At 43.4% G+C, this 27,565-nt stretch overlaps 1 protein-coding gene across 1 annotated transcript in view; it reads left to right on the plus strand.

Annotated features, from left to right (window-relative positions):
• The first annotated feature begins 5,902 nt into the window (after nucleotides 1-5,902).
• LOC143293380 (cilia- and flagella-associated protein 43-like) overlaps nucleotides 5,903-27,565 on the plus strand; it is a 70,848-nt gene continuing 49,185 nt past the window's right edge. The window contains exons 1-14 of the mRNA XM_076604190.1: nucleotides 5,903-6,060; nucleotides 7,168-7,418; nucleotides 8,123-8,216; nucleotides 9,191-9,358; nucleotides 9,857-10,118; nucleotides 10,834-10,948; nucleotides 12,219-12,301; nucleotides 13,208-13,339; nucleotides 13,833-13,949; nucleotides 16,853-16,933; nucleotides 18,304-18,452; nucleotides 21,374-21,477; nucleotides 22,505-22,648; nucleotides 23,550-23,734. Of these exons, the coding sequence (XP_076460305.1) occupies nucleotides 6,032-6,060; nucleotides 7,168-7,418; nucleotides 8,123-8,216; nucleotides 9,191-9,358; nucleotides 9,857-10,118; nucleotides 10,834-10,948; nucleotides 12,219-12,301; nucleotides 13,208-13,339; nucleotides 13,833-13,949; nucleotides 16,853-16,933; nucleotides 18,304-18,452; nucleotides 21,374-21,477; nucleotides 22,505-22,648; nucleotides 23,550-23,734 (1,914 nt within the window). The 5' untranslated portion in view covers nucleotides 5,903-6,031. The remainder of the gene's footprint in view (nucleotides 6,061-7,167; nucleotides 7,419-8,122; nucleotides 8,217-9,190; nucleotides 9,359-9,856; nucleotides 10,119-10,833; nucleotides 10,949-12,218; nucleotides 12,302-13,207; nucleotides 13,340-13,832; nucleotides 13,950-16,852; nucleotides 16,934-18,303; nucleotides 18,453-21,373; nucleotides 21,478-22,504; nucleotides 22,649-23,549; nucleotides 23,735-27,565) is intronic.

The following is a 27,565-nucleotide window of genomic DNA, read 5'->3' on the forward strand; positions in this document are numbered from 1 at the left end:
TGTTCACTCATATGTATGTACATGAGTGGGCTTTTACGTGTATGACCGTTTTTATCCCGCCATGTAGGCAGCCATACTCTGCTTTCGGGGCTAAACGTGACACAAATCCTGGTAACTGATAAAGTGACAACCACTGCTTATATGGACCGAACCAATCGCCCCACAGCTGAGGCCAAGCAGCCGCTATGTCAGTGTTCCCGTGCCCCATGTGCTGGCAGTGCAGCAAACGTGTGTGCAGGCACACACACACGCATTTGTATGTCTGTGTATGTGTATTCTGCTGAAGTTCAGAGGTGAAGTTAACAAAGTGAGTGCTGTCCACTACGTAACAGGCCTGTTATGACTTCCCTTACTTCAGTCTTTGATCATGGTGGCGTCGAAGCCGCCTCTGCCTGTGTGTGTGTGTGAGAGAGAGACCACATAATTAACAAGCCTGTTTATGACTTCCCTTATCTCAATCTTTGATCATGGTGGCGTGGAAGCCACCTCTGCCTCTGTGGGTGTGTGTGTTCGTCTCTCTGCATCTTCAAAAGCCTTTGTTTCAGTCGCTCAAGCTGTTTATGGGTAAATCTAAAAGAGGTAGAGAATTAAGAGAGAAAAAATCAGCTCAAGAAATTGCAAGTGCGTCCATGCATACACACATTTGCTTGTAGTGTGCAGACAAATACGCACACAAACACGGCATTCATGCAGACACATACACATGTGCGTACATTCGAGCATGATAGTGAAAATACATTTTTTCTTGCAATGCACAATATACTTTTATTTATAGAATAAGTGGTCATTTTTATCTTCTCTTACAAACATTTCTCTCGTCTCGGAAGGTTATATTTATGTGAAGAGAAAAGTGCACGCACACACATACACACATTTATACAGAGATATATATATATATATATTATACAGAACAGTGGGGCACAAAATGACATACAATGTGGTGTGTTTGTGCGCGCGCGCGCGTGTGTGTGTGTGTGCGTGCATGCCAGAATGGAAAACCCTAGCCCTCGAAGCTTCAATAGATCACTTGGATATGGAACGTTGGGAAAACTGATCATAAAAGAAAACAAATATTGCTATGGCTAGTTTTCCAATGCTGAAGGATTTTCAATAACTGGACCGGAAGTAACATTTTTCTTCTCTAAATCTTTTAGACAGATCCGTGATCAAGGTATTTCCTGCATAGAAGGATTTTGTTCTATAAATTAATTAAGTTGATTAATTTGTATGAATTCTGCTAAATTCCTATCTGTTTTATGACCAAAGAATACAGACAGGGAATGCTGTTTTTTAATTTGAATTAGTGGTCAATAAAAGAGTACATAGCATACTTTTTGCTTGAAAAAATGAACGTTTTCTTTCTTGTGAGGAATTTAAACGTGAAATATAGTTGACATAAATTTTATTGCTTTTTCTTCTTCTTTTTTTAAAGTCAGCAATAAAAGTGGCCTGCCGGAATGCAACCGTGATTTTCTTTTTTAAGCATCATTTGGAAACTGAAAAATGTTGGAAATGACCGGGCTGTGTCTCCAGTCTTAACAGGTACAGTATATTGGTTTAACTCGCTCAGTACGGCCAGTCCTCTCTTCTCCTCTACACAGCCACCTCGGATGTCCAGTGGGTGTCAGAATGACCCAACTTTTAGCTTCCGTCGTAAGAATTGTGGTATTCTTTGTCAACATTCACCTCTTCAGTATAAGAGCCTTCCTCTTGCAATATTTTGATGATGGTAATTGGGGTGAAACGCTGTTAACGTCGTCTCTTTCGCCGTTCGTATGGAGAGAGTTAACACACGTTGTGTGACTGACATGGAGAAGAGGAAAACAATCACAACATGCACAGGATCGACTCTCAACACATCCACACTAATGCCACCTCTTCCTGCTATATCAATCACTCGTTCTCGGTGTGACTGACTTCGGACTTGGGCTAACAACATCGTCTCAAAGCAGCCTCGTAAAATTAGAAAGAGTTCAAAATGAAGCTATGAGGCTGATCCTTGGAACAACAAAAGACACACCTACGGAAACCTGTGATACCTGCTTCAGTGCAGGCCAGAAACAAGTTAGAACAGGTTAAGACCTGCTTCAGAGCATTAGAAAGCCCTCAAAACCCACTGCATAACGCAGTCAAGGAACCAAAAGGCAGCCGTCTAGGACAAGGAAGATCATGGATGGGGCTAGCAGAAGACAATGCAGTTAGTATGCCGACTACAAGACCTGAAAGAAACAAAAGAATGGGAGGAAAACCCCGAAAACCTCAATCATCTATTCAACACAACCGTTTCACCCACTCTAGGAAGACATTGTCGCCGGGGAATGGCGGGAGGGCAAAACTGATGCGGAAGTGAAGCTACTCATAGAAGAGAACAGTAAAGAAGAGGACATCATCATATATACAGATGGCTCGGTCATCACAGGCCAGTCCGGTTGGGGATTCACAGCGAAACAAAATGGAAAAACAAGTAGGGAAGAGAATGCTGCCTACAAAGTCGATCACAACCTCCAGTTTAACGATGGAAGTTGAAGCTGTGACACATGCTCTCCTGTGGCTGCCATCTATTCATATGCCTGGAAACCAACATGCCATGATTCTAACGGGCTCAATGAACCTCATACAGAAAACTGAAAATGGAATGGGAAGTCCAGAGTGGCATGAGGCAATGCGCAACTTTCAGATTCAAAAACTTACATGGTCATATATACTGCCCGGGACATGCAGGTGTTAAGGAAAATGAGCGAGCTGACAGACTTGCTGGTAACGCAACAACAAGCGGCCTACATCAAGGAAAATGGGAAATCCTCAGAAAAGTCAAAGAATGCCAAAAAGAACAGGTACAAGGCCATCACACCATTGATCGTCTCAATGAAGTAAAGGTAGAGAGAGGAAACAGTCTAAGTCTAACATGAAAGAGCACGATGCTTTGCAAATCAAACGAACCGGCATAATTTCCAAACCAACATTGCGCAGATTTCTTGGAAACGGAACAGAGTCTCTCTCGGCTTTTCCAGAGTCTCTCTTGGACTGAGCAACATGCTACATCAGAGATCAGAGATCTTTTCCCACCGCTCTTGCGGCCAATCATCAGTGCACGGCAGCCTCTCAATGTGCGTGCATGTGGGTGTACGTGTCTCCTGAGTGTGTTTGTGTGTGTGTGTGCGAGTGTGTAAGTGTACACATGTGTCAGGAGAGCTGTGTGTGTGTGTGTGTGTGTGTGTGTGTGTGTGTGTGTGTGTGTGTGTGTGTTATCTTCAGTTTCATGTCTATTCACTTTTAGTGTTTTTAGACGTGTGTGTGTGTGTGTGTGTGTGTGTGTGTGTGTGTGTGTGTGTGTGTGTGTGTGTGTGTGTGTGTGTGTGTGTGTGGAGGATGAGGTACGATGTGTGTGTATGCATGTCTGTACTGCCGGTGGGAGCAACGGAGTATGATTGGAACGTGTGGGTGTGCATATATATATTTGTATATATGTGTGTGTGGTGGGTGGGTGGGAGTGGGGGATATATATGGGCGTATGTGTGTGTGCTTGTACAATTAAGTAAGTGTGCGTGCGCGCGCGCGCGCGTGTGTGTGTGTGCACTGCATGTTCGAGTTGTTACCATCCGCTGTTGTGCATGTGTGTAGTGTGTGTATGTGTGAATGTCCGTCTGCATGTTTTACATTTATTTGCTTATTTATCATCATTATTGCGGTCATTTTATTTTATTTTCATTTATTTTTTTATTTTATCAGGGTTTTTTTTTTTTCTCAAGGCCTGACTAAGCGCGTTAGGTTACGCTGCTGGTCACCGTGGCACATCTGCTTGGCAGATGTGGTGTAGCGCCACGTACGGTACTATATCGCATTTTTCCGAACGCAGTGACGCCTCTTTGATCGAGCTACCGATACCGATACCGTTACCACACTACTGTAAAAGAAATTAAGATGCAACAACCATGTTTAGTTCCAATGTAAAACTCGTCTGAAATAAATCATCACATCTTCTTTTTGTATATATACACTTATTGTATAGTAAACCTCAACACAAGAACTCTCTCTCTCGCTCTCTCTCCCTCTCTCTCTCTATCTCTCTCGAGCTCTCTCTGTGTGTGTGAGTCAAAAGGCCACTGCACCAATTTCTTTCTGTGCCGTTTAGTGATGATGTATGAATGGAAGTGTACTTTATTTATTTATTTTTTAATCCTATTTACAGCACATTTAATTTTGACACACTGAAACTAATCGTGATTTATATTGCAAAACAGGAACAGAAAAAGCTTTCGAGGGTAGAAAACAGACAAAAAACTGAGCTTGCGGTCACAGCTACGGGGGCTTAGAACGCAGAAAAATGTATTAATGAATAAAATGGATAAAGTGTGCGATGAACTGATATTTGGAAACGAGTTGATGTGTTTAAAAAAAAAGAAGAAAAAATAAATAAATAAAAGAGAGAATATTTAAACAGACACAAATACAAAAACGTCCTGTCTGTTGCCCCCTTGCACTTATGTATCAGTCCGCACACTTTGTCGCCTGTATGTGTGGGTCTGTGTTTTTGAGTGCGTTTATGCATGCGTGAGAGTGTAAGTGTACACAAGTGTCAGGAGAGTTCTGTGCATGTGCATGTGTGTGTGTGTGTGTGTGTGTGTGTGGGTGGGTGGGTGGCCGGGGTGTGAGGGGGAGGTGGGGGTGCGGGGAGGAGGTGGGGTAGAGGATGATTTATGTGAGTGTATGCATGCCTACACTGTGGGAGCAACAGGATACTGGAACGTATATATTATATATATATGTGTGTAGGGTTGGGGGTGGGAAATATGGGCGTGTGTGTGTGTGCTTGTACAAGCGTTTGTGTGTGTGTGTGTGTGTGTGTGTGTGTGTGTGTGTGTGTGTGTGTGTGTGTGTGTGCCGTGGAAGCTGCGATACATAGACCAGAAATGAGTATGTGGAGGAGGGGGGTAGAGGAGGTGCAGGGTAATATGTGTGTGTGTGTGTGTGTGTGTGTGTGTGTGTGTGTGTGTGTTGCAGCTCATGTACGTTTATATGTATTTGACTGTGCTTTCATAACTGTGAAACTGCATGTTTGGTGCATATCTGTTATGCATGTGTGGGTGCCAGTGTATGTGTGAATGTGTGTCTTCATGTTTTACATTTATTTGCTCAGAATATTTATCATCATTGTTGTCTTATTCATTTATTTATTTTTTTATTATTATTATTTTATTATTATTACCATTACTACTACCTTTTTTTTATATCATAATTATTATTTATTTATTTACTTATTTATTTATGTAAGCGTATCTATCAAGTTATTTATTCACCTTTTTTTTTTCTCAAGGCCTGACCAAGCGCGTTGGGTTACGCTGCTGGTCAGGCATCTGCTTGGCAGATGTGGTGTAGCGTATATGGATTTGTCCGAACGCAGTGACGCCTCCTTGAGCTACTGAAACTGAAACTGAAACTGTCGTCTCCTTGAACATAAAACTGAAACTGGTTCTGAGCAAACCATGCACGGCTTGCGATCTTTGCTGCCAGGTTCATGCGTACCAGTGTCTTGTACATTTGAGCCATTGTCATTCTAAGATTTATTTATTATGTTGTTTATTGCAGGAGCCCCAAGGAAAAATGTTAATTCTTCATAGATACTATCTACCAACACTGAGACGAATGCTTGCTGTGAAAAAGAATTAAAACTCAGAACTGGATGGAACTGTTTCAGTGCGCGGGCACAAGGCGATCGGACTCGGAAAAAACTAACCCAGACAGTATGAGAACAAGAGACAGCAATTTAGTAAAACTGTCTATTATTGATTAATCTCTTTGTATTTGTTAATCTGCAGCAAAAGTATACCAACAAAACAGATTTTATGCAAGACGCATAATCCAGCGAAAATGTATGTGTGTGCGAATTCTATTTTTGTCGTTCACGCCATGTATCGCGGGATTTGAAATCATAGCAACAACATAGACAATATGGCGTAGCGTTGTGTCTTCGATCGTGAAAACTGAAGTTGTGTCACGTTTGCAGTTTTTGATTCCGGAAAACAAGTGCAAAATGGATCAGTTTGGAAGCCTTGATCTTGCGTAAGGAGTGTTTTTATTTTGTATAACAACAGGTATTTTTGTAATAGAATTCGAAGACAGATCAAGCAGATGCTTTTCCGCCCAGGAGACGACGTTGCTACAAAACGATTCAGTTATTTATTGATTTCACCTCCCTTTAAAAGTAGATCAGCAACAGTAAGATTACACAGGAGAAGAAGCAGAATAATATATATATATATAAATCAACCTTGATAGGTATCCTCCAATATCTTTCTTTGGGTTTATGCAGCTAACCGTCATCGAGTTGACAAAGTTCTGGTTATGAAGTTTGAAATTCATTATGGTCGCAGTTGTAGTTTCAGTGCAAAGTGATGGGATTAATATCCATGATTCTTCCCACCACCTCCCGTTGATTTATACAGCATTTGTACCCCTTTAGATTAATGATTGGTTTGGCTTGTAACATCAACACCTGATGATGTTATGATTTGAATACACTCTACATTTCTCAAGATAAAATGAAAGACACCTTGAAACTGTTCATGTAACTTACAAAGTTACTGAGACATACATTTGGTCATTGATATTTGTTCAGTGTAGTTAAATGCAAGATACATTTATACGAACCCAGGCAGTGCATTTTTCCTCTTGCATTCTGACCAACAGCTATTTACTGATGTATATTTTTATGGAGTGCTTTTGTGTGTCTGTGACCCATCAAAGTCTGAGATGGATAACAGGGTCTTTAATGTGTATATTTAAACTTCTCTATACACGCTATACATTAAGGGAGTACCATAGAGCTTGTTAATCAAGGAATTCAAGCATTTGGTTTTGTTTGAGAGCTGATTAAATAAAAGTGAAATTTTCAAAAAACGTTTTTCACATGTGTGGACACTATACCTATCTCTCTCAGTCCTCCTTCCCTACTCTGCGGAGAAAGAGGGAAAAGACAAGCAGCAGAACAAAATGATAAACAAATCATTTGTTAGTGATATGATAATCTTTTCATATTTCATCTGCAGCTATGTATAGTAACCATATTAAAATGCTAAAATTTATTCATTTATTTGTTTATTTATTTATTTATTCAATGATTTATCGAATATCATATTACCATTACATATTTGTTTTTTAAACCACCAGATGGAGTCAAGGATACAATGGACAGAAACTGTTCTACATCGACAATGATGTGATCTGCTACCAGTGTGGAAGGAATGTGAAGTTCCTCAATGAAAATGGCGCACAGACAGTGTTTGCCTTTCGTGGGAGAGGAGTGGGACCATTTGCAGCTCATAAGATCAACAAGAGGTTTGCCATTGCTGAGCGCTGCATCAATCCCAAGATTTTCATCTACAGCTTTCCTGCTTTGGAGGAATCTGTTGTTTTAGAAGGTAAGTTAATTTTTGTGTGTACCTGTGAAGATTTTGAATCAGTACTTGAACTTCTGTTTACCTTTAAAGTAGTCAGATGATGCTAGAATTAGATGCTTAGAATTTTTACAAAAAGAAAATCTGTAGTTAATGTGTGTATGTTGTGTGTATGTGTGTATGTATGTATGTGTGTGTGTGTGTGTGTGTTCGTGGAATGTGTGTGTGTGTTTTGTGTGTGTGTGTGTGAGTGTGTTTGTGTGTGTGTGTGTGTGTGTGTGTGTGTGTGTGTGTGTGTGATCATTTTAATTGCTGTAGACAGATGTTTCTGTAATGTGTGTGTGTGTGTGTGTGTGTGTGTGTATGTGTGTGTGTGTGTGTGTGTGTGTTATCATTTTAATTGCTGTAGACAGATGTTTCTGTAAAGTCCTAAAAACTTAGGTTCCGCCAAAAATAATAATTATTCTTAAGTGTGTGTGTGTGTGCATGCGTGTGCACACGTGCACACGTGCACATTCGCAAGTGTTCGGTTGGTGTGTGTTTGTGCATGCTTTTGTGTTTAAGTTTTATGGAGCATTGTTTCATTGTTGTTTTTGTCAGTTTTTATACTTGTATCTTTTAATTGTCTTACTGTCATTGTTAACTGCGTAGTGCTCTATAGTCACGCTCTGCAGAAATACCCTTTAATAGTAATAAAGGATGTTCCCATGAATTTTTGCTGACTCCAGGTGGTGCCCAGATCCAATTCCAGACTCTGGTGTTTTCTGCAAGCAACTATCTGCTGAGTCTTTCCACGCTGCCAGAATATGAACTGGTCTTGTGGTGAGTATGATAACAAGGTTGGTGTTACAAGGTTTGTTCATTGCATCCACAGACTGACAGAGAACACCGGTTGGACTTTAATACATTTCATTCTGTTCAGCTTTAGACTACAGTACAGAGGGGTCTTTACACACAGAGATTCAGGATGGATGTGCTGTGAGGGGTCATTACATGCAAGGAACGGAGCAGAGAGCAGGGACAAAGAGACTGCTGGTACAGTGTGGGAAACAATGTTTTTCTTACAGTCCTTGACCAGTATTGCCAGTCATTTTTAGGGTTGCTGCAATCCTTGAGTTGGCCAAACTCTATAGTTAACTGTTAGACAAAACTGCAGTGAGTTGTGGCTGTCAGCACATTGTTGTCCGTGTGTCAGGGAATTTTCCTTCTAGGTTCATCTCTGAAATGGTATGCCAGCTTTGGCTCGGCATTATGATTGCAGCTGCCTCATCTACTGTTTGCTGCACTGAATGCTGATCATAAGATGATTATCTAGAGTTGAGTAGTGACCAATAGTTTAAAGGGAATATCATTTTTGGATGAAGAATGATTCTTTTCTGAAGTTTGTTTTTAGTTTATGAAAGATTTTTCACCACTGGAGAGCATGAGAAAAGAACCTTCATGCTGGATGTCATTCCAGAGATCAAGCAAACAAGATGGCACTGGATAGGACGTCATCCTTCAAACACCACCAGATGCTTTTCCAAGAGTAGCCTTTTGATGAACAACTCATAGAAAAGGAGCATGAAGAGGACCAAAGGAGAGGTGGTGCAGAACAGGTGAAAAAGAACTGAAGGAGAAGAGATATACCTTGGGGAAACTAAGTCAGCACAAAACAGATGACAGTGGAAATCTCTGATGACAGCTTTTTGTGCCACAGTGAACAGATTACTGTTTGATGAAAAATAATTCTTTGTCCAAAGTTGTTATTGAGAGTCATGAATAATGTGCTTCTGCTGTGTGCCTCTGTGGACCAGGGACTATGTGAAGGGAGAGAAGCTGACGTCAGTCAACTTGCCTCCCGAGGCACCGACCAGCATCGCCTTCAATCCGGCCAACTGGCGACAGATCTGCGTCACCACCAAGTCATCTCTCACCGTGTGGAACACAGAGCAGAGCAACAACAAGTTCATTCTTTTGCCTCAGTAGGTGCACTGGTGCTCTCACCACACATGGCACTGTGTTTGTTTGTTCATTTCTGTGATTGTTCTTTTTCTTGGTTAGTTTGTTTGTGTTTTAAGAATTTTTCACTTTTTGTTTCCATTTTCAAGATTAAAAAAAAAAAAGAGTTTCATGAATGTAAAATCTGATTATTTTGAAAAGTTTGATATAGTATTTTGAAAGGTTTGATATAGAAGAGATAAAGTGAAGAAGAAAGAGAAAGAAAAAAGTACATTTGTACTTATGAACACATGAACAATTCATCTAATCAGAAAACATACACACACATTTCAGGCATAGAACAACTGTAAATGATGCTAGCTGTAATTAGAAATACCTTTACATCAGCCACAGATAGTTTTGTAGTAAGAAGACTGAGAACAAAACAACAAAACAAATCCGGACATGAAGTGTTGTAGTTTACAGAAAAAGTTACATATTTTAGGTATGGCTAAATTTTTGACAATCTCTTGTGATTGCAGGAAAGTTCAGCTCCCTCCAGAAGAAAAATCAGTGTTCGTTGAAGACGAGAAAGAGCGTGACATGGCTGGCACACGATGCTCCACCCGCATGTCAAAGTTCACTGTCAAGGTGCCACGCACAGCCATTGCGGGGCTGACGGGCGAGATGGCCGACCGTCTGGGTGAGATTCAGGACACAACGGTACGGGCCTCGCCTGTCGCTCAGACCTGGACTCCCACAGGGGACCTGTATGTCAGCAGCTCCAAAGGCCACCTGATGAAGGTCAGCGTCTGTTGGGAGGAGATGTTGATGATGATTATGATGATGATATTCCTTGTGACCCTGGTACACTTGGTAATAAAGACATATTCTATTCTATTCTATAATAATGATAGGAAGGGGTAAATGATGGGCTAAAGCTGTGCTGGTCTGGATGATCCCCAGGGAACACTTCACTAGAGGTCTGAAGAAAAGAAGGCTACCTTTATATATATATATATTTTTTTTTAAATATTTTTTTTATAACTTGCACAATGTCCACACCCAAATCAGGTGGATGGAGTGTCTGAGCAGGAAGATTGCATGACTACTAGATTGAAGGTTGGAATAATGCTACTACTATTAATGATACTTATAATAATGATAATAATAATGTTAATAACAATAGTACAGTATTATTATTGATAATAGTAGCAGTAAAAATGATAATTTTGTTCTTGTCACAAGTAGCTCACATGCCATTAGGGCTAATAAGCCTGTTTGTTAGTTCAAAGTTCTCTCTTTTTGCCTGCCTGCCTCGTGCGTGCATGCGTGTGTGTGTGTATGTGTGTGTGTAAATATATGTAGATAATAGATATATTTAATCACACACACACACACACACACACACACACACACACACATTCATGAACACACACACACACACACATGCTCTCCCCTCAGCCCTCTTTCTTTCAACTCTATTTTTCATTAAAACAACAACAACATTGTACCCCAGGTTGACGGGGAGAGCTACAAGGCGGGCGTGATCTACTACCCGTCCACCTCTGACAGCTTCAGCAGCAGGGTGATGAGCAGTATGTCACGTCGTGACACCGACATGCCGCCCACAGGTCCGTACTGATGGCTGTGCGTGTGTATGTGTGTGTGAATGTGTGTGTGTGTGTGTGTGTGTGTGTGTGTGTGTGTGTGTGAGTGTGTGTGTGTGTGAGTGTGTGTGTGTGTGTGTGTGTGTGTGTGTGTGTGTTTGTGAGTGTGTGTGTGTGAATGTGTGTGTGTGTGTGAGTGTGTGTGTGAATGTGTGTGTGTGTGTGTGTGTGTGTATGTTGTCATTGTTATTCTTTTTTACATCATTAAAAAAATTCTTTATCTATTTACTTACTTATTTTTATTTTATTTTAAAATTTATTTATTTATCTATTCATTTATCTTATTTATTCATTAATATGGTGAATTATCCTTTGTTTTGTTTTGTTTTTTTCTCAGTGCCTGACTGATCATGTTGGGTTACGCTGCTGGTCAGGCATCTGCTTAGCAGTTGTGGTGTCGTGTATATGGATTTGTCCGTATACTGTGTGCCTCATTGAGTAACTGAACTGATGTCTGTGTCCACAAAGCTTGATTCAGGGCATACACAGTGATCCCTCAGTGCATTCCAGAGTCTCTCTCTTCTCTCTCTGTAAACTGCATCCCCCTCTTCAGGAAGTTCTTTGTGAGAAATGTCTTCTTTTTGTCGTGCTGTCATTGTTTCTAGACTTTTCCTTTTCTCTCTGTTGTTGCTTCCATTCATATTTCCTGCCTTGCTGGTCCATTCACCTATATGCTTAGAAAGCCTTCAATATGTTAAATAGTATCATCAGTGTTTTGTCAGCAAGTCATATGGTAGATGGTTGTGTTTGATGGTCAGTGTGTGTGTGTGTGTGTGTGTGTGCTGGATGAGGGCGAGATGAGAAAGACATTTGTGTTGTGAGTGATTTTACACTTTTTTTAAAAGAGTACTTTTAGCGAGTTTGTATTTTTTTATATTCTTTTAATATTCCTGTATCACATGAAATTGTTGAACGCACTTTGCTGGAGGGTAAGTGCAGTGTAAATGCACATCATTATTATTGTTATAATTTATTATTATTGTTGTTGTTAGTAGTTGTAGTAGCAGTAGTAGTAATATTGTTATTATTATTATGCTGATAACTGGTATCGGGGGGAAAAGTTTTTATTTGACTCAAGTATTGCTATGGATTAGTATTGTGGAAAAAAAGGTTTTCCTTGAAACGAAACACAATTACTACATTGCATTATATGTAACTATTCACATGTGTGGAGTTTTCCTGGTACCAGTTTTTGTGCCTGAATTAAAACAAAAATAAAATGCGTTACCTGCAGGTGATGAGGAAGAGAAGTTACCAGGTGCTGGCTCCTTGAACTGTCTGGGGCTGCACCGTACTGGTCTGTTCACGGTGGGGGAGGTAAGACTGCACAGTTAAATTTTTCTTTTTCTTTTTTTAGCACCTAGGATTTTGCAACATGTTATGTTTTTTTAATTTTTTTATGATGATGAATGATGATAGGGGTGATGATCTGCTTTGGGACTGCTTGACAATGCTGTACTCTCATCATATATTCTGGTGTCAGCTAGGCCTGAGAGAAAGAGACACCTGAAGTGATGGTCAGGAAATTTGAGCAACACCCCCAAAGATGCATTCGTCAGGTGGATGAACCTCGGCTGTGTGGTCCCAGTCTTCCCATTTGAGTGTATAGCACACTCAACTGTGGGTAGGAGCAGGCCACAGACAAAAAACAAAACAAAACAACCAACTCTAAAAGGGCTCAAACCTGGTCTCCCATCAGCCAGCAGTGCTGACCACTTTGCCACTGTTTGAAGTTTGGACATTGTTTACAGGTAGAGAGGTTATGAAAGGGAAGAAGGGCTTCCACTATGATGCACATTCACAACAGGGTCCACAGTGTTTGACGTGAGTGGCGATGAAGTGAGGGTGATGATGATGACAGTGATGACGATGTTGATGATTACAGGATGGAATGCTGAGGTGTTTGACGTGAGTGATGATGAAGTGATGGTGATGATGATGACAGTGATGACGATGTTGATGATTACAGGATGGAATGCTGAGGTGTTTGACGTGAGTGATGATGAAGTGATGGTGATGATGATGACAGTGATGACGATGTTGATGATTACAGGATGGAGTGCTGAGGGTGTTTGACGTGAGTGATGATGAAGTGAGGGTGATGATGATGACAGTGATGACAATGTTGATGATTACAGGATGGAGTGCTGAGGGTGTTTGACGTGAGTGGCGATGAAGTGAGGGTGATGATGATGACAGTGATGACGATGATGATGATGACAGGACGGAGTGCTGCGGGTGTTTGACGTGAGCGGCGATGAAGTGCAGGTGACCAGTACCTGTAACCTGGACGCCCCCATCACCTCCCTCACCTTCTCCTTCAACTACCTGTCTGTGGCCTTGGGCTCCTCTCTGGTCAGTGTGGGTGTGGGTGTAGGGGGGTGGGGGGGGGGGCTGTTTGTGTCTGGATGTCTGTGTTTGTGTCATTGTGTGTGTGTGTGTGTGATTGTGTGTTTTTGTGTATGAGAAGGGTGGTGGTGGTGTCATTTTCCATGTGTGTGGGTGTGGGTGTGGGATTGTGTGTGTGTGATTATGATTATGTGTACATTTGTGTGTGTGTGTGTTGTGTGTGTGTGTGTGTGTGTGTGTGTGTGTTGGAGAGAGGGGGCTGGCGGTGAGAGGAGGGTAGGTGTATATGTGGATGTATGTGTCTGCTTTGTGTGCATTTGGACACGTTTTGTTTAGTATAATATTTAATTTTATTTTATATGTGAGAATGCTCACACACACACACACACACACACACACACACACACACACACAAACCTATAATGATTTGGTGATAGAATATATTGATGACAACTATGATATAGTCAACAGACTGACATAATTATGTTGTAATTTTCAGGGCTCTGTCATGCTGATGAAAGTGGGGGACACAAAGAGCCTTCGCACCCTGTCGGACGTGTACCATGGAGACTTTGTGGGCATGGGGGTCCTGGCTGCCAGTGCCAATGTCTGTGTGGTGAGCATCCTGTGCTTCTTAGGGTGGATGGCGGGGTGAATAAACAGAAATGGTCATACACATGGAAATGTTACAAGTCTGTGTGTGTGTATGTGTGTGTGTATGTGTGTGTGTATGTGTGTGTGTGTGTGTATGCATGTAACTGAAATCTGATAGAATGACACAGGAAATGAATGATTAGTATGCAATAGCAGTGGTCAGTCGCTCACGTGTGTGTGTGTGTGTGTGTGTGTGTGTGTGTGTGTGTGTGTGTGTGTGTGTGTGTGTGTGTGTGTGTGTGTGTGTGTGTGTGTGTGTGTGTGTGTGTGTGCGCGCGCGAAAGTGACTGAAATCTGATTGAATGACACAGGAAATGAATGATGAGCATTCAGTGGCAGCTGTCAGTTGGCTGGCTGTACCCAGATAGGTGCCTTTTGTGCAAATGACTCTGAGTTTGTAAAGCGCTTAAAGTATGGTCTCTGATCGAGGATTGTCACTATATGAGTATCCATATCATCATCAGGTGCTACAGCCAAATGGATAAAGCATTGGACTTTCAGTCTTAAGGTCATGGATTCAAACCACTGTCACTGCACCTGATGGGTTACAGGTGGATATTTTTCCAATCTCCCAGGTTAATAGATCTGTAGATCTATATTTCTTGAGCCACCCTTTGTGTCTGTATGCATGCAGAAGATCAGATGCACATGGTAAAGATTCCTCAGTTCATCTCAGGGTTATGGAAACAAGAGCATTCCCTGCCATCTAATCAGCCATGCTGTTTTCAAGGGTGTGCACTTTGGATATGTTTCAGTGTAGCTGCCATGAACACTAACATGGGGTACAAGATCTTGATCAGGCTTTTTTCATTTTCTGCTGCATGTGTGAATGGTCACTCACTGTTCTGGACTTCATTCTAGCAGTCTACTGCCACTGGTTCTTATCTCAGACTATCTTAAATCTTTGAGCATTGTGTCAAAGAAGAAAAAAAGAAAAAAGGCGAAGGGGAACAGTTGAGAAAAAATAAAGTAGACAATAGATTTGCACTCATCATTCAAAAAATAAGTAAGTAAATGTCAAAGCAAAGATTTGAGAGTTAAAGAGGGAAGATCGGGAGAGAGAAAGAGGGAGAGAGAGAGGGAAGGAGTTGGGGGAGACATAGGGGGAGAAAGAGGGAGAGAAAGAGGGAGGGAGAGAGGGAAGGAGTTGGGGGAGACATAGGGGGAGAGAGAGAAAGAGGGAGAGAGAGAGGGAGAGAGAGAGGGAAGGAGTTGGGGGAGACATAGGGGGAGAAAGAGGGAGAGAAAGAGGGAGAGAGAGAGGGAAGGAGTTGGGGGAGACATAGGGGGAGAAAGAGAAAGAGGGAGAGAGAAAGAGGGAGAGAGAGAGGGAAGGAGTTGGGGGAGACATAGGGGGAGAGAGAGAGAGAGAAAGAGGGAGAGAGAAAGAGGGAGAGAGAGAGGGAAGGAGTTGGGGGAGACAGAGGGAGAGAGAAAGAGGGAGAGAGAAAGAGGGAGAGAGAGAGGGAAGGAGTTGGGGGAGACATAGGGGGAGAAAGAGGGAGAGACATTATTCAGAGACAAAGGCAGAGGTGTGTGAGTCTTGCTGTGTGTGTAAGTAAACATCAAAGCAAACATTTGAGAGAAGGAGGGAAGATGGGGAGTGAGAGACAGAGACACAGGGAGAGAGGAGGAGTAGAGTTGGGGTGGGGCGGTGGGGGGCAGAGGGGGAGTGAGAGACAGACACAGGGAGAGAGGAGGAGTAGAGATGGGGTGGGGCGGTGGGGGGCAGAGGGGGAGAAAGAGAGACAGAGACACAGGGAGAGAGGAGGAGTAGAGATGGGGTGGGGCGGTGGGGGGCAGAGGGGGAGAAAGAGAGACAGAGACACAGGGAGAGAGGAGTAGAGATGGGGTGGGGTGGTGGGGGGCAGAGGGGGAGAAAGAGAGACAGAGACATAGGGAGAGAGGAGGAGTAGAGTTGGGGTGGGGCGGTGGGGGGCAGAGGGGGAGAAAGAGAGACAGAGACACAGGGAGAGAGGAGTAGAGATGGGGTGGGGCGGTGGGGGGCAGAGGGGGAGAAAGAGAGACAGAGACACAGGGAGAGAGGAGGAGTAGAGATGGGGTGGGGCGGTGGGGGGCAGAGGGGGAGAAAGAGAGACAGAGACACAGGGAGAGAGGAGGAGTAGAGATGGGGTGGGGCGGTGGGGGGCAGAGGGGGAGAAAGAGAGACAGAGACACAGGGAGAGAGGAGGAGTAGAGATGGGGTGGGGCGGTGGGGGGCAGAGGGGGAGAAGGAGAGACAGAGACATAGGGAGAGAGGAGGAGTAGAGTTGGGGTGGGGGGCAGAGGGGGAGTGAGAGACAGAGACACAGGGAGAGAGGAGGAGTAGAGTTGGGGTGGGGCGGTGGGGGGCAGAGGGGGAGAAAGAGAGACAGAGACACAGGGAGAGAGGAGGAGTAGAGATGGGGTGGGGCGGTGGGGGGCAGAGGGGGAGAAAGAGAGACAGAGACACAGGGAGAGAGGAGGAGTAGAGATGGGGTGGGGCGGTGGGGGGCAGAGGGGGAGAAAGAGAGACAGAGACACAGGGAGAGAGGAGGAGTAGAGATGGGGTGGGGCGGTGGGGGGCAGAGGGGGGGAAAGAGAGACAGAGACACAGGGAGAGAGGAGGAGTAGAGATGGGGTGGGGCGGTGGGGGGCAGAGGGCGGGAAAGAGAGACAGAGACACAGGGAGAGAGGAGGAGTAGAGATGGGGTGGGGCGGTGGGGGGCAGAGGGGGAGTGAGAGACAGAGACACAGGGAGAGAGGAGGAGTAGAGATGGGGTGGGGCGGTGGGGGGCAGAGGGGGAGAAGGAGAGACAGAAGTAATTCAGAGAGATAGAGAGATGCAGAGAAAGACAGAGGTGTGAGTGTTGCTGTGTGTTTCAGAGTGCACGGTCCAATGGGATGATCCAGGCCTGGTCCATAGACAAGGGACTTCTCCTGTCCTCCCTGTCACTGGGCGAGCCGGTACGTTCACACCGCCGCCTGCTTCTGTGTCTTGTTGAAAGCCATTTCTGGCCTGTCACACACTTGTTCACTCCTGTCGCTTGCGTCACAGTGCATAGATGCAGTTGATATAACTATCACATTGTCTGTATATAGAGAAACATGAAATATCGCTGTGAGTATATAGAAATTTGACATATATTTGTCATGTTTAATTAATGTTTTTGTATTTTGTTTTGAGGAACCTGGTCTGTAATTTCTCTTTATGAGGTAATAAAGATTATATCTTCTTTTTTTTTTTTTAACTGAGTGGTGGTCTGGACGCTAGTCATTCGGATGAGATGATAAACCAAGGTCCTGTGTGCAGCATGCACTTAGTGCACGTAAAAGAACCCACTGCAACAAAAGGGTTGTTCCTGGCAAAATTCTGTAGAAAAATCCACTTTGATAGGAAAAAGAAATAAAACTGCATGCAGGAAAAAATACAAAAAAATGGGTGGTGCTGTAGTGTAGCGATGCTCTCTCCCTGGGGAGAGCAGCCTGAATTTCACACAGAGAAATCTGTTGTGATTAAAAAAAAAAGAAAAAAATATATATATACATGTGTCAACAATGTTGGCAGCATGACATGGTCACACACAAGGTAAAATTGAGCACAGGAACATTCCATCAGATAACAGTAGAATTAATGGAGAAGAAAAAACAACAACTCATGAGTGCTGTCCTGTGAGCTTTTGGTATGGATAGCATTTTGAACGGAATTCAGTTTGTTTTGACTCTGTGAAATGTTTATATATTTTTCAGTTTCTACTTGTAGCTCAGGTCTTTCTAAAAATTCTCCGTGTTTAGTTGTGTTTTATTCAGTTTGCATTTATAAACAGAGTATTTAGCAAAGAGGATGATCAGATGAACCTTTTCATCTGTTCCTATAGTCTGATCATTTCTGAACTTTGCCCTCCACATATCTTTCATTTTACTATGTTTTATTGTGTTGATTTTTCCCCAGTTTATGCGGATGCTTTATACAAACCTAGGGTAGGCCCTCAAGGCCTCATCAGTGCACTGGGTTCATGTAAAAATCAGGCGTCTGCTCTTTTCATTTTTATTTTTATGTGTTTTTTTTTACAGTAGACGTGGTGCAGAGTGTATGGATCAGTCCACACACTTTGACATCTCCTTGAAACTGAAACTGAAACATACTTCAGTTCAGTTCAGTTTCTCAAGGAGGCATTACTGTGTTCAGACAAATACATATAGGCTACACCACATCTGCTGAGCAGATGCCTGACCAGCAGCACAACCCAACACGCTCGGTCAGTCAGTGAGGGAACCTACAGTGAAATAGAACAGTGAAAGTGAAGTGCTGGTACAGTGACAGTGATGGTTTTCAGGCCAGCTGCATTGCGTGCAGCCCCCTGGCACACTTTGTGGTGGTGGGCAGCGTCGGGGGCCAGCTGTACTTTGTGGACTTCACAAATGTCGACAGGCCCCGTGTCGTCCAACGCCTCCGCCTTTACGGCAGCTACGTCAAGACGCTCGTGTGAGTATTGCTTCTGCTGTGGTCACTGCTCCAAGACAGTGGTGTGAGTATTTCTCCTGATGTGCTCACTGCTCCAAGACAGTGGTGTGAGTATTTCTCCTGGTGTGTTCACTGCTCTGAGACAGTGGTGTGAGTATTTCTACTGCTGTGCTCACTGCTCCGAGACAGTGGTGTGAGTATTTCTCCTGGTGTGTTCACTGCTCTGAGACAGTGGTGTGAGTATTTCTACTGCTGTGCTCACTGCTCCAAGACAGTGGTGTGAGTCATTCTCCTGCTGTGCTCACTGCTCCAAGACAGTGGTGTGAGTATTTCTCCTGCTGTGCTCACTGCTCCGAGACAGTGGTGTGAGTATTTCTCCTGATGTGCTCACTGCTCCGAGACAGTGGTGTGAGTATTTCTACTGCTGTGATCACTGCTCCGAGACAGTGGTGTGAGTATTTCTACTGCTGTGATCACTGCTCCGAGACAGTGGTGTGAGTATTTCTACTGCTGTGATCACTGCTCCAAGACAGTGGTGTGAGTATTTCTCCTGCTGTGCTCACTGCTCCGAGACAGTGGTGTGAGTATTTCTCCTGATGTGCTCACTGCTCCAAGACAGTGGTGTGAGTATTTCTCCTGCTGTGCTCACTGCTCCGAGACATTGGTGTGAGTATTTCTACTGCTGTGCTCACTGCTCCGAGACAGTGGTGTGAGTATTTCTCCTGATGTGTTCACAGCTCCAGTTACATCAAAACACCCATGTGAATTTTTTTTCTTTTTGGAATTGGTGTTTTGTTGGTAAAAAAAAAAAATCTGTATTGTTTGCTGCTTACAGGTTGGCTTGCTTCTTACATTCACTCCTTTCAGAATGTAAAAAACTTGACTGGTTCTCAGACAGAAAAGATCTGAGTCCATCACTCCTCTCTTTGCAGTCTGTCCATCGGCTCCTTGTCTCACTCAGAATATAGCACAAGATCAGCACTCTCGTCATGCCTATGTGACTGGCTTCACCTCTACATCCCATCTCTCTCTCTCTCTCTCTCTCTCTCTCTCTGTGTCTCTGTGTGTCTCTCAGTCAGGTTCAGATTCACTCTGTGTGTTCCCACAGTCAAACACTCCACAGTCGGCTGCCGCTCTTTCTGTCTCTGGACCATACACTTGAAATCATCTTCCTCTTCAGTTTCATGAAATTCATGTCTCCTGTCTGGCTATAAAAGATACCTGTTTCTAAAATAGCTTCTCCCTACCCTCCTTATTTCTCTTTCTGTAGTTTTTCCAGCCTTCTATGTAAACATTTTTGTAAGGGAAGTCCTTCATCCAGTGTTTGGGAGATATGTGTACTTGTCAAAGGTGGGTATGAAGGTGGTTTGGTTTGTCGCCACACAAATATCAGCGCTGTGTTACTACTGTTTGTCTTTTTTTTTTCATGTCTGGCAGTAGTGTTCACTCAGCAGTCCTGTAGTCATGTTGCTACATTTCATGTCTGTGACAGCAGTGTTTACTCAGCAGTGCTGTAGTCATGTTACTACATTTCATGTCTGTGACAGTAGTGTTCACTCAGCAGTGCTGTAGTCATGTTGCTACATGTCTGTGACAGTAGTGTTCACTCAGCAGTGCTGTAGTCATGTTACTACATTTCATGTCTGTGACAGTAGTGTTCACTCAGCAGTGCTGTAGTCATGTTACTACATTTCATGTCTGTGACAGTAGTGTTCACTCAGCAGTGCTGTAGTCATGTTACTACATTTCATGTCTGTGACCTGTAGTGTTCATTTGTGGTCATGTTGCTACATTTCATGTCTGTGACAGTTGTGTTCACTCAGCAGTGCTGTAGTCATGTTGCTACATTTCATGTCTGTGACAGTTGTGTTCACTCAGCAGTGCTGTAGTCATGTTGCTACATTTCATGTCTGTGACAGTTGTGTTCACTCAGCAGTGCTGTAGTCATGTTGCTACATTTCATGTCTGTGACAGTTGTGTTCACTCAGCAGTGCTGTAGTCATGTTGCTACATGTCTGTGACAGTAGTGTTCACTCAGCAGTGCTGTAGTCATGTTGCTACATGTCTGTGACCTGTAGTGTTCATTTGTGGTCATGTTGCTACATTTCATGTCTGTGACAGTTGTGTTCACTCAGCAGTGCTGTAGTCATGTTGCTACATGTCTGTGACAGTAGTGTTCACTCAGCAGTGCTGTAGTCATGTTGCTACATTTCATGTCTGTGACAGTAGTGTTCACTCAGCAGTGCTGTAGTCATGTTACTACATTTCATGTCTGTGACAGTAGTGTTCACTCAGCAGTGCTGTAGTCATGTTACTACATTTCATGTCTGTGACCTGTAGTGTTCATTTGTGGTCATGTTGCTACATTTCATGTCTGTGACAGTTGTGTTCACTCAGCAGTGCTGTAGTCATGTTGCTACATGTCTGTGACAGTAGTGTTCACTCAGCAGTGCTGTAGTCATGTTGCTACATTTCATGTCTGTGACCTGTAGTGTTCATTTGTGGTCATGTTGCTACATTTCATGTCTGTGACAGTTGTGTTCACTCAGCAGTGCTGTAGTCATGTTGCTACATGTCTGTGACAGTAGTGTTCACTCAGCAGTGCTGTAGTCATGTTACTACATGTCTGTGACAGTAGTGTTCACTCAGCAGTGCTGTAGTCATGGTACTACATTTCATGTCTGTGACAGCAGTGTTCACTCAGCAGTGCTGTAGTCATATTACTACATTTCATGTATGTGACAGTAGTGTTCACTCAGCAGTGCTGTAGTCATGGTACTACATTTCATGTCTGTGACAGCAGTGTTCACTCAGCAGTGCTGTAGTCATATTACTACATTTCATGTCTGTGACAGTAGTGTTCACTCAGCAGTGCTGTAGTCATGTTACTACATTTCATGTCTGTGACAGCAGTGTTCACTGAGCAGTGCTCTGGTCACCAGGTTTGATCAGGACGGCATGTATCTGTTCACTGGGGGCGATGACGGCATTGTCTTCATCCTTGATGGCCGTCCTTCCTCCAACTTTAATACCTTGGGTTTTACTGGTGAGTGTTTTATGTTCATCTTTTTTGTTAGCTCTGTTGTTTGCCCAGCTGACTACACTGAGCTATAGCTGGATGGGGGTGTGGGGGGGGGGGGGGGGGGGGGGGTGTAAATTTCAGTCCAGTAGAACCTGAATGATGTTTCTTTTAAGCAGGAAAATAAAATTAGGCACGAGTGCAGTCACACTGATGCACACAAACCCAGGATATGCTTCTGACAATTACCATTCCAATAGTTTTTCACCAGAGTTATAAAAAAAAAACCCATCTAACTTGAACATAAACATAATTACACACAGTACACAAAGTCATGTATGATTAAGGCCTACAAAACCAGAAGAGTGTGTGGAAGAGTCAGCCCAGTTCAGTGTAGTCACTCCAGTACAGGCCTGTCTCGTGTACTTGGTCCAAGGCCAGTGATAACCTTCTGTTACTTCTTTGAACAGAAGATGAATGATCAGGTTTCCAGTGGTGATCAGTAATCTATTTCTTGTTCTTGTTTGTTTGTTTTTTTGGGGGGAGGGGGTATTTTTGGAAAAAAAAAAAAGTCTTCAATTACATTTTTGGAGGAGAGTGCTACTCATCTATCAGAGACACTGAAAGCATTCAGAAAAGGAAGACCAGTGCCAACAAGTCACAGCAGATTTTCCTGATATTTCAGCTTTTGGCCTTCCTCAGGGGACTTTTGATGCCATCTGTCAATCTATCTTGACTATCTGTCTATCTGTCTACCTACCTATCTATCAGTCTGTCTGTCCAGGGGACTTTGATGTCTATCTATCTGTCTATGTTTGGGGCTTTGATGCCATCTGTCTCTCTGTCTCTCTCTGTCTCTCTGTGTATGTCTGTCTGTCTCTCAATTTATATATAAATATATATTTATATATGTATGCATATATTAATGTTTTTTGGAAGTGAATGTATGGCAGCAGTACTTAGCAAGAGACACAGTGCTCAGTGAGAACCTTCACAAAAAACACCAGGAACAAAACGCACCAAAAGCTGACAGCAGTGAACTTGTGCTGTACAGACATAGAGGGTCAAGTGATGGACATCTCCGTGGTGACCAAGAGCTCCATGGTGCGTGTGCTGGTTGCTGTGCATGCTGGGAAAGCTCCCAAGAACACGTCCAATCACATCGTCAGATTTGACATTACCGACACCCTCATCAAAGGTGATTTCAATCAATTTTCAGTCTCCCTGAGAGTAAGTGTTTGTCATCAATGAAGGGAGTTTGTTTGGGATGAAAGCATGTGTGTGCGATATGCAGTTTCATGGTAGCCCTCTTGTGTGTGACGTAAAATCTTTTAAGTGTGTATTGATACAAGTTACAGGATACAGGAATACTTTATTGTTTCTAAAAGATAAATAGTCCACATGTTTGCTCATAAAAAATCAACTTATTTATGAAAAAAAGGGAAGCTTAGTCCTACACACACACACACACACTCTCTCTCTCTCTCTCTCTCTCTCACACACACACAGGTCACACACAAACATTAGATTTTCTGCACGACACACATATACACACACATTCCATGCATATACCAACACACTTCATCTTTTATTCAGTATAATGATGGATGTTTATTTGCATGTGTTGGTTGTTCATTAATTTAACATCTGTTCACTAAAGTGATTTTAGATGGAAAAAGTGTCCAATGTGTGTGCATATGTGTATTGGAATGTGTTCGAACTGTGTACAATTACAAATGTGACTAGAAATAGAAACTCAGAATGGAGAAGGAAATTTGGGGGATAGAGACAAAGTAAAGAATCTGATTAATCAACTATGAAATATTCCTTGTATATTTTGTTTCGAAAGCGTCAGTTTTCCATCTGCACATAAGGATCTGTATATCTGTGTGTGTGTGTGTGCGCGTACATATGCATGTGCCACTGTGTGTGTGTATGTGTGCATTTGCCTATATTTATACGTGTGTGTTGCGTGTGCCTGTGTGTGTATGTGTGTGTGTGTTGTGCGTGTATGTGTGCGTGCGTGTGTGCGCGCGTGTGCCTGTGTATGTGCGTGTGTCTTTGCCTATGTGTGCCTGTGTGTGTGTGTGTGCTGACAGACCTGAAGTACAGCTACAACAGCGCGCGGTGTGACCTGAAGGAGGAAGCCATCCATAAGGTGACCTTTTACCTGATGAACCCGTCATACGGCATCGCCCTGGGGGAGGGGGCCGTGGCCTACACCCTGGGCTGTGGGACCCGCGCCGTGCACACCATCACCTTCCCTGCTGACATCCCCAAAAAGGTGTGTGGCACCCGTCATCATGTGGTCCGTCTGTCTTGGTGGTGACATCACGCCATCAAACCACGAGAGGCGTTTGCCAGTTTCTGACATTTAGTGAAGTGACACAAATAGCATTCAGTGCAGTAACAAGGACTGACATTAAGCCGTTAGGTGTTATCACAAGATAGAAGAGTGTGTGTGTGTGTGTGTGTGTGTAACAGAACGTCCAGAGCTGTATCTGTCTCTTGACAACAGTGGTCACCGTTCAGTACACAGTGCACTCCTCTGCTACAACAGCAACAACAAAAGTGGTCACTGTACAGTACACAATGCACTACTCTGCTACAACAACAACAACAATAGTGGTCACTGTACAGTACACAAAGCACTACTCTGCTACAACAGCAACAACAACAGTTGTCACCATACAACACACAATGCACTACTCTGCTACAACAGCAACAGTGGTCACTGTACAATACACAATGCACTACTCTGCTACAACAACAACAGTGGTCACCGTACAACACACAATGCACTACTCTGCTACAACAACAACAGTGGTCACCGTACAACACACAATGCACTACTCTGCTACAACAACAACAGTGGTCACTGTACAATACACAATGCACTACTCTGCTACAACAGCAACAGTGGTCACTGTACAATACACAATGCACTACTCTGCTACAACAGCAACAGTGGTCACTGTACAATACACAATGCACTACTCTGCTACAACAGCAACAGTGGTCACCGTACAGTACACAATGCACTACTCTGCTACAACAACAACAGTTGTCACCATACAATACACAATGCACTACTCTGCTACAACAACAACAGCAACAGTGGTCACTGTACAGTACACAATGCACTACTCTGCTACAACAACAACAGTTGTCACCATACAATACACAATGCACTACTCTGCTACAACAGCAACAACAACAGTGGTCACTGTACAGTACACAATGCACTACTCTGCTACAACAACAACAGTGGTCACTGTACAGTACACAATGCACTACTCTGCTACAACAACAACAACAACAGTGGTCACCGTACAATACACAATGCACTACTCTGCTACAACAGCAACAGTGGTCACTGTACAGTACACAATGCACTACTCTGCTACAACAGCAACAGTGGTCACTGTACAGTACACAATGCACTACTCTGCTACAACAACAGCAACAACAACAGTGGTCACTGTACAGTACACAATGCACTACTCTGCTACAACAACAACAGTGGTCACTGTACAGTACACAATGCACTACTCTGCTGCAACAACAACAACAACAGTGGTCACCGTACAACACACAATGCACTACTCTGCTACAACAGCAACAGTGGTCACTGTACAACACACAATGCACTACTCTGCTACAACAACAACAACAACAGTGGTCACCGTACAATACACAATGCACTACTCTGCTACAACAGCAACAGTGGTCACTGTACAGTACACAATGCACTACTCTGCTACAACAACAGCAACAACAACAGTGGTCACTGTACAACACACAATGCACTACTCTGCTACAACAGCAACAGTGGTCACTGTACAGTACACAATGCACTACTCTGCTACAACAACAACAGCAACAGTGGTCACCGTACAATACACAATGCACTACTCTGCTACAACAGCAACAGTGGTCACTGTACAACACACAATGCACTACTCTGCTACAACAGCAACAGTGGTCACTGTACAACACACAATGCACTACTCTGCTACAACAACAACAGTGGTCACCGTACAATACACAATGCACTACTCCGCTACAACAGCAACAACAACAGTTGTCACCATACAATACACAATGCACTACTCTGCTACAACAACAACAGTGGTCACCGTACAGTACACAATGCACTACTCTGCTACAACAGCAACAGTGGTCACCGTACAATACACAATGCACTACTCTGCTACAACAGCAACAGTGGTCACCATACAATACACAATGCACTACTCTGCTACAACAACAACAGTGGTCACCGTACAATACACAATGCACTACTCTGCTACAACAACAACAGTGGTCACCGTACAGTACACAATGCACTACTCTGCTACAACAACAACAGTGGTCACTGTACAGTACACAAAGCACTACTCTGCTACAACAGCAACAACAACAGTGGTCACTGTACAGTACACAAAGCACTACTCTGCTACAACAGCAACAACAATAGTGGTCACTGTACAGTACACAAAGCACTACTCTGCTACAACAACAACAGTGGTCACCGTACAGTACACAATGCACTACTCTGCTACAACAGCAACAACAATAGTGGTCACTGTACAGTACACAATGCACTACTCTGCTACAACAGCAACAACAACAGTGGTCACTGTACAGTACACAAAGCACTACTCTGCTACAACAGCAACAGTGGTCACTGTACAGTACACAATGCACTACTCTGCTACAACAACAACAGTGGTCACTGTACAGTACACAATGCACTACTCTGCTACAACAACAACAACAACAGTGGTCACCGTACAATACACAATGCACTACTCTGCTACAACAACAGCAACAACAACAGTGGTCACTGTACAACACACAATGCACTACTCTGCTACAACAACAACAGTGGTCACTGTACAGTACACAATGCACTACTCTGCTACAACAACAACAACAACAGTGGTCACCGTACAATACACAATGCACTACTCTGCTACAACAGCAACAGTGGTCACTGTACAGTACACAATGCACTACTCTGCTACAACAACAGCAACAACAACAGTGGTCACTGTACAACACACAATGCACTACTCTGCTACAACAGCAACAGTGGTCACTGTACAGTACACAATGCACTACTCTGCTACAACAACAACAGCAACAGTGGTCACCGTACAATACACAATGCACTACTCTGCTACAACAGCAACAGTGGTCACTGTACAACACACAATGCACTACTCTGCTACAACAGCAACAGTGGTCACTGTACAACACACAATGCACTACTCTGCTACAACAACAACAGTGGTCACTGTACAATACACAATGCACTACTCCGCTACAACAGCAACAACAACAGTTGTCACCATACAATACACAATGCACTACTCTGCTACAACAACAACAGTGGTCACCGTACAATACACAATGCACTACTCTGCTACAACAACAACAGTGGTCACCGTACAGTACACAATGCACTACTCTGCTACAACAGCAACAGTGGTCACCGTACAATACACAATGCACTACTCTGCTACAACAACAACAGTGGTCACCATACAATACACAATGCACTACTCTGCTACAACAACAACAGTGGTCACCGTACAATACACAATGCACTACTCTGCTACAACAACAACAGTGGTCACCGTACAATACACAATGCACTACTCTGCTACAACAACAGCAACAACAGTGGTCACCGTACAATACACAATGCACTACTCTGCTACAACAGCAACAGTGGTCACTGTACAGTACACAAAGCACTACTCTGCTACAACAGCAACAACAATAGTGGTCACTGTACAGTACACAAAGCACTACTCTGCTACAACAACAACAGTGGTCACCGTACAGTACACAATGCACTACTCTGCTACAACAACAGCAACAACAGTGGTCACTGTACAGTACACAATGCACTACTCTGCTACAACAACAACAACAGTGGTCACTGTACAGTACACAATGCACTACTCTGCTACAACAGCAACAGTGGTCACCGTACAACACACAATGCACTACTCTGCTACAACAGCAACAGTGGTCACCGTACAATACACAATGCACTACTCTGCTACAACAGCAACAGTGGTCACCGTACAATACACAATGC

The sequence above is a fragment of the Babylonia areolata genome, chromosome 19 (assembly GCF_041734735.1).
Source record: "Babylonia areolata isolate BAREFJ2019XMU chromosome 19, ASM4173473v1, whole genome shotgun sequence".
NCBI lineage: Eukaryota > Metazoa > Mollusca > Gastropoda > Neogastropoda > Buccinidae > Babylonia > Babylonia areolata.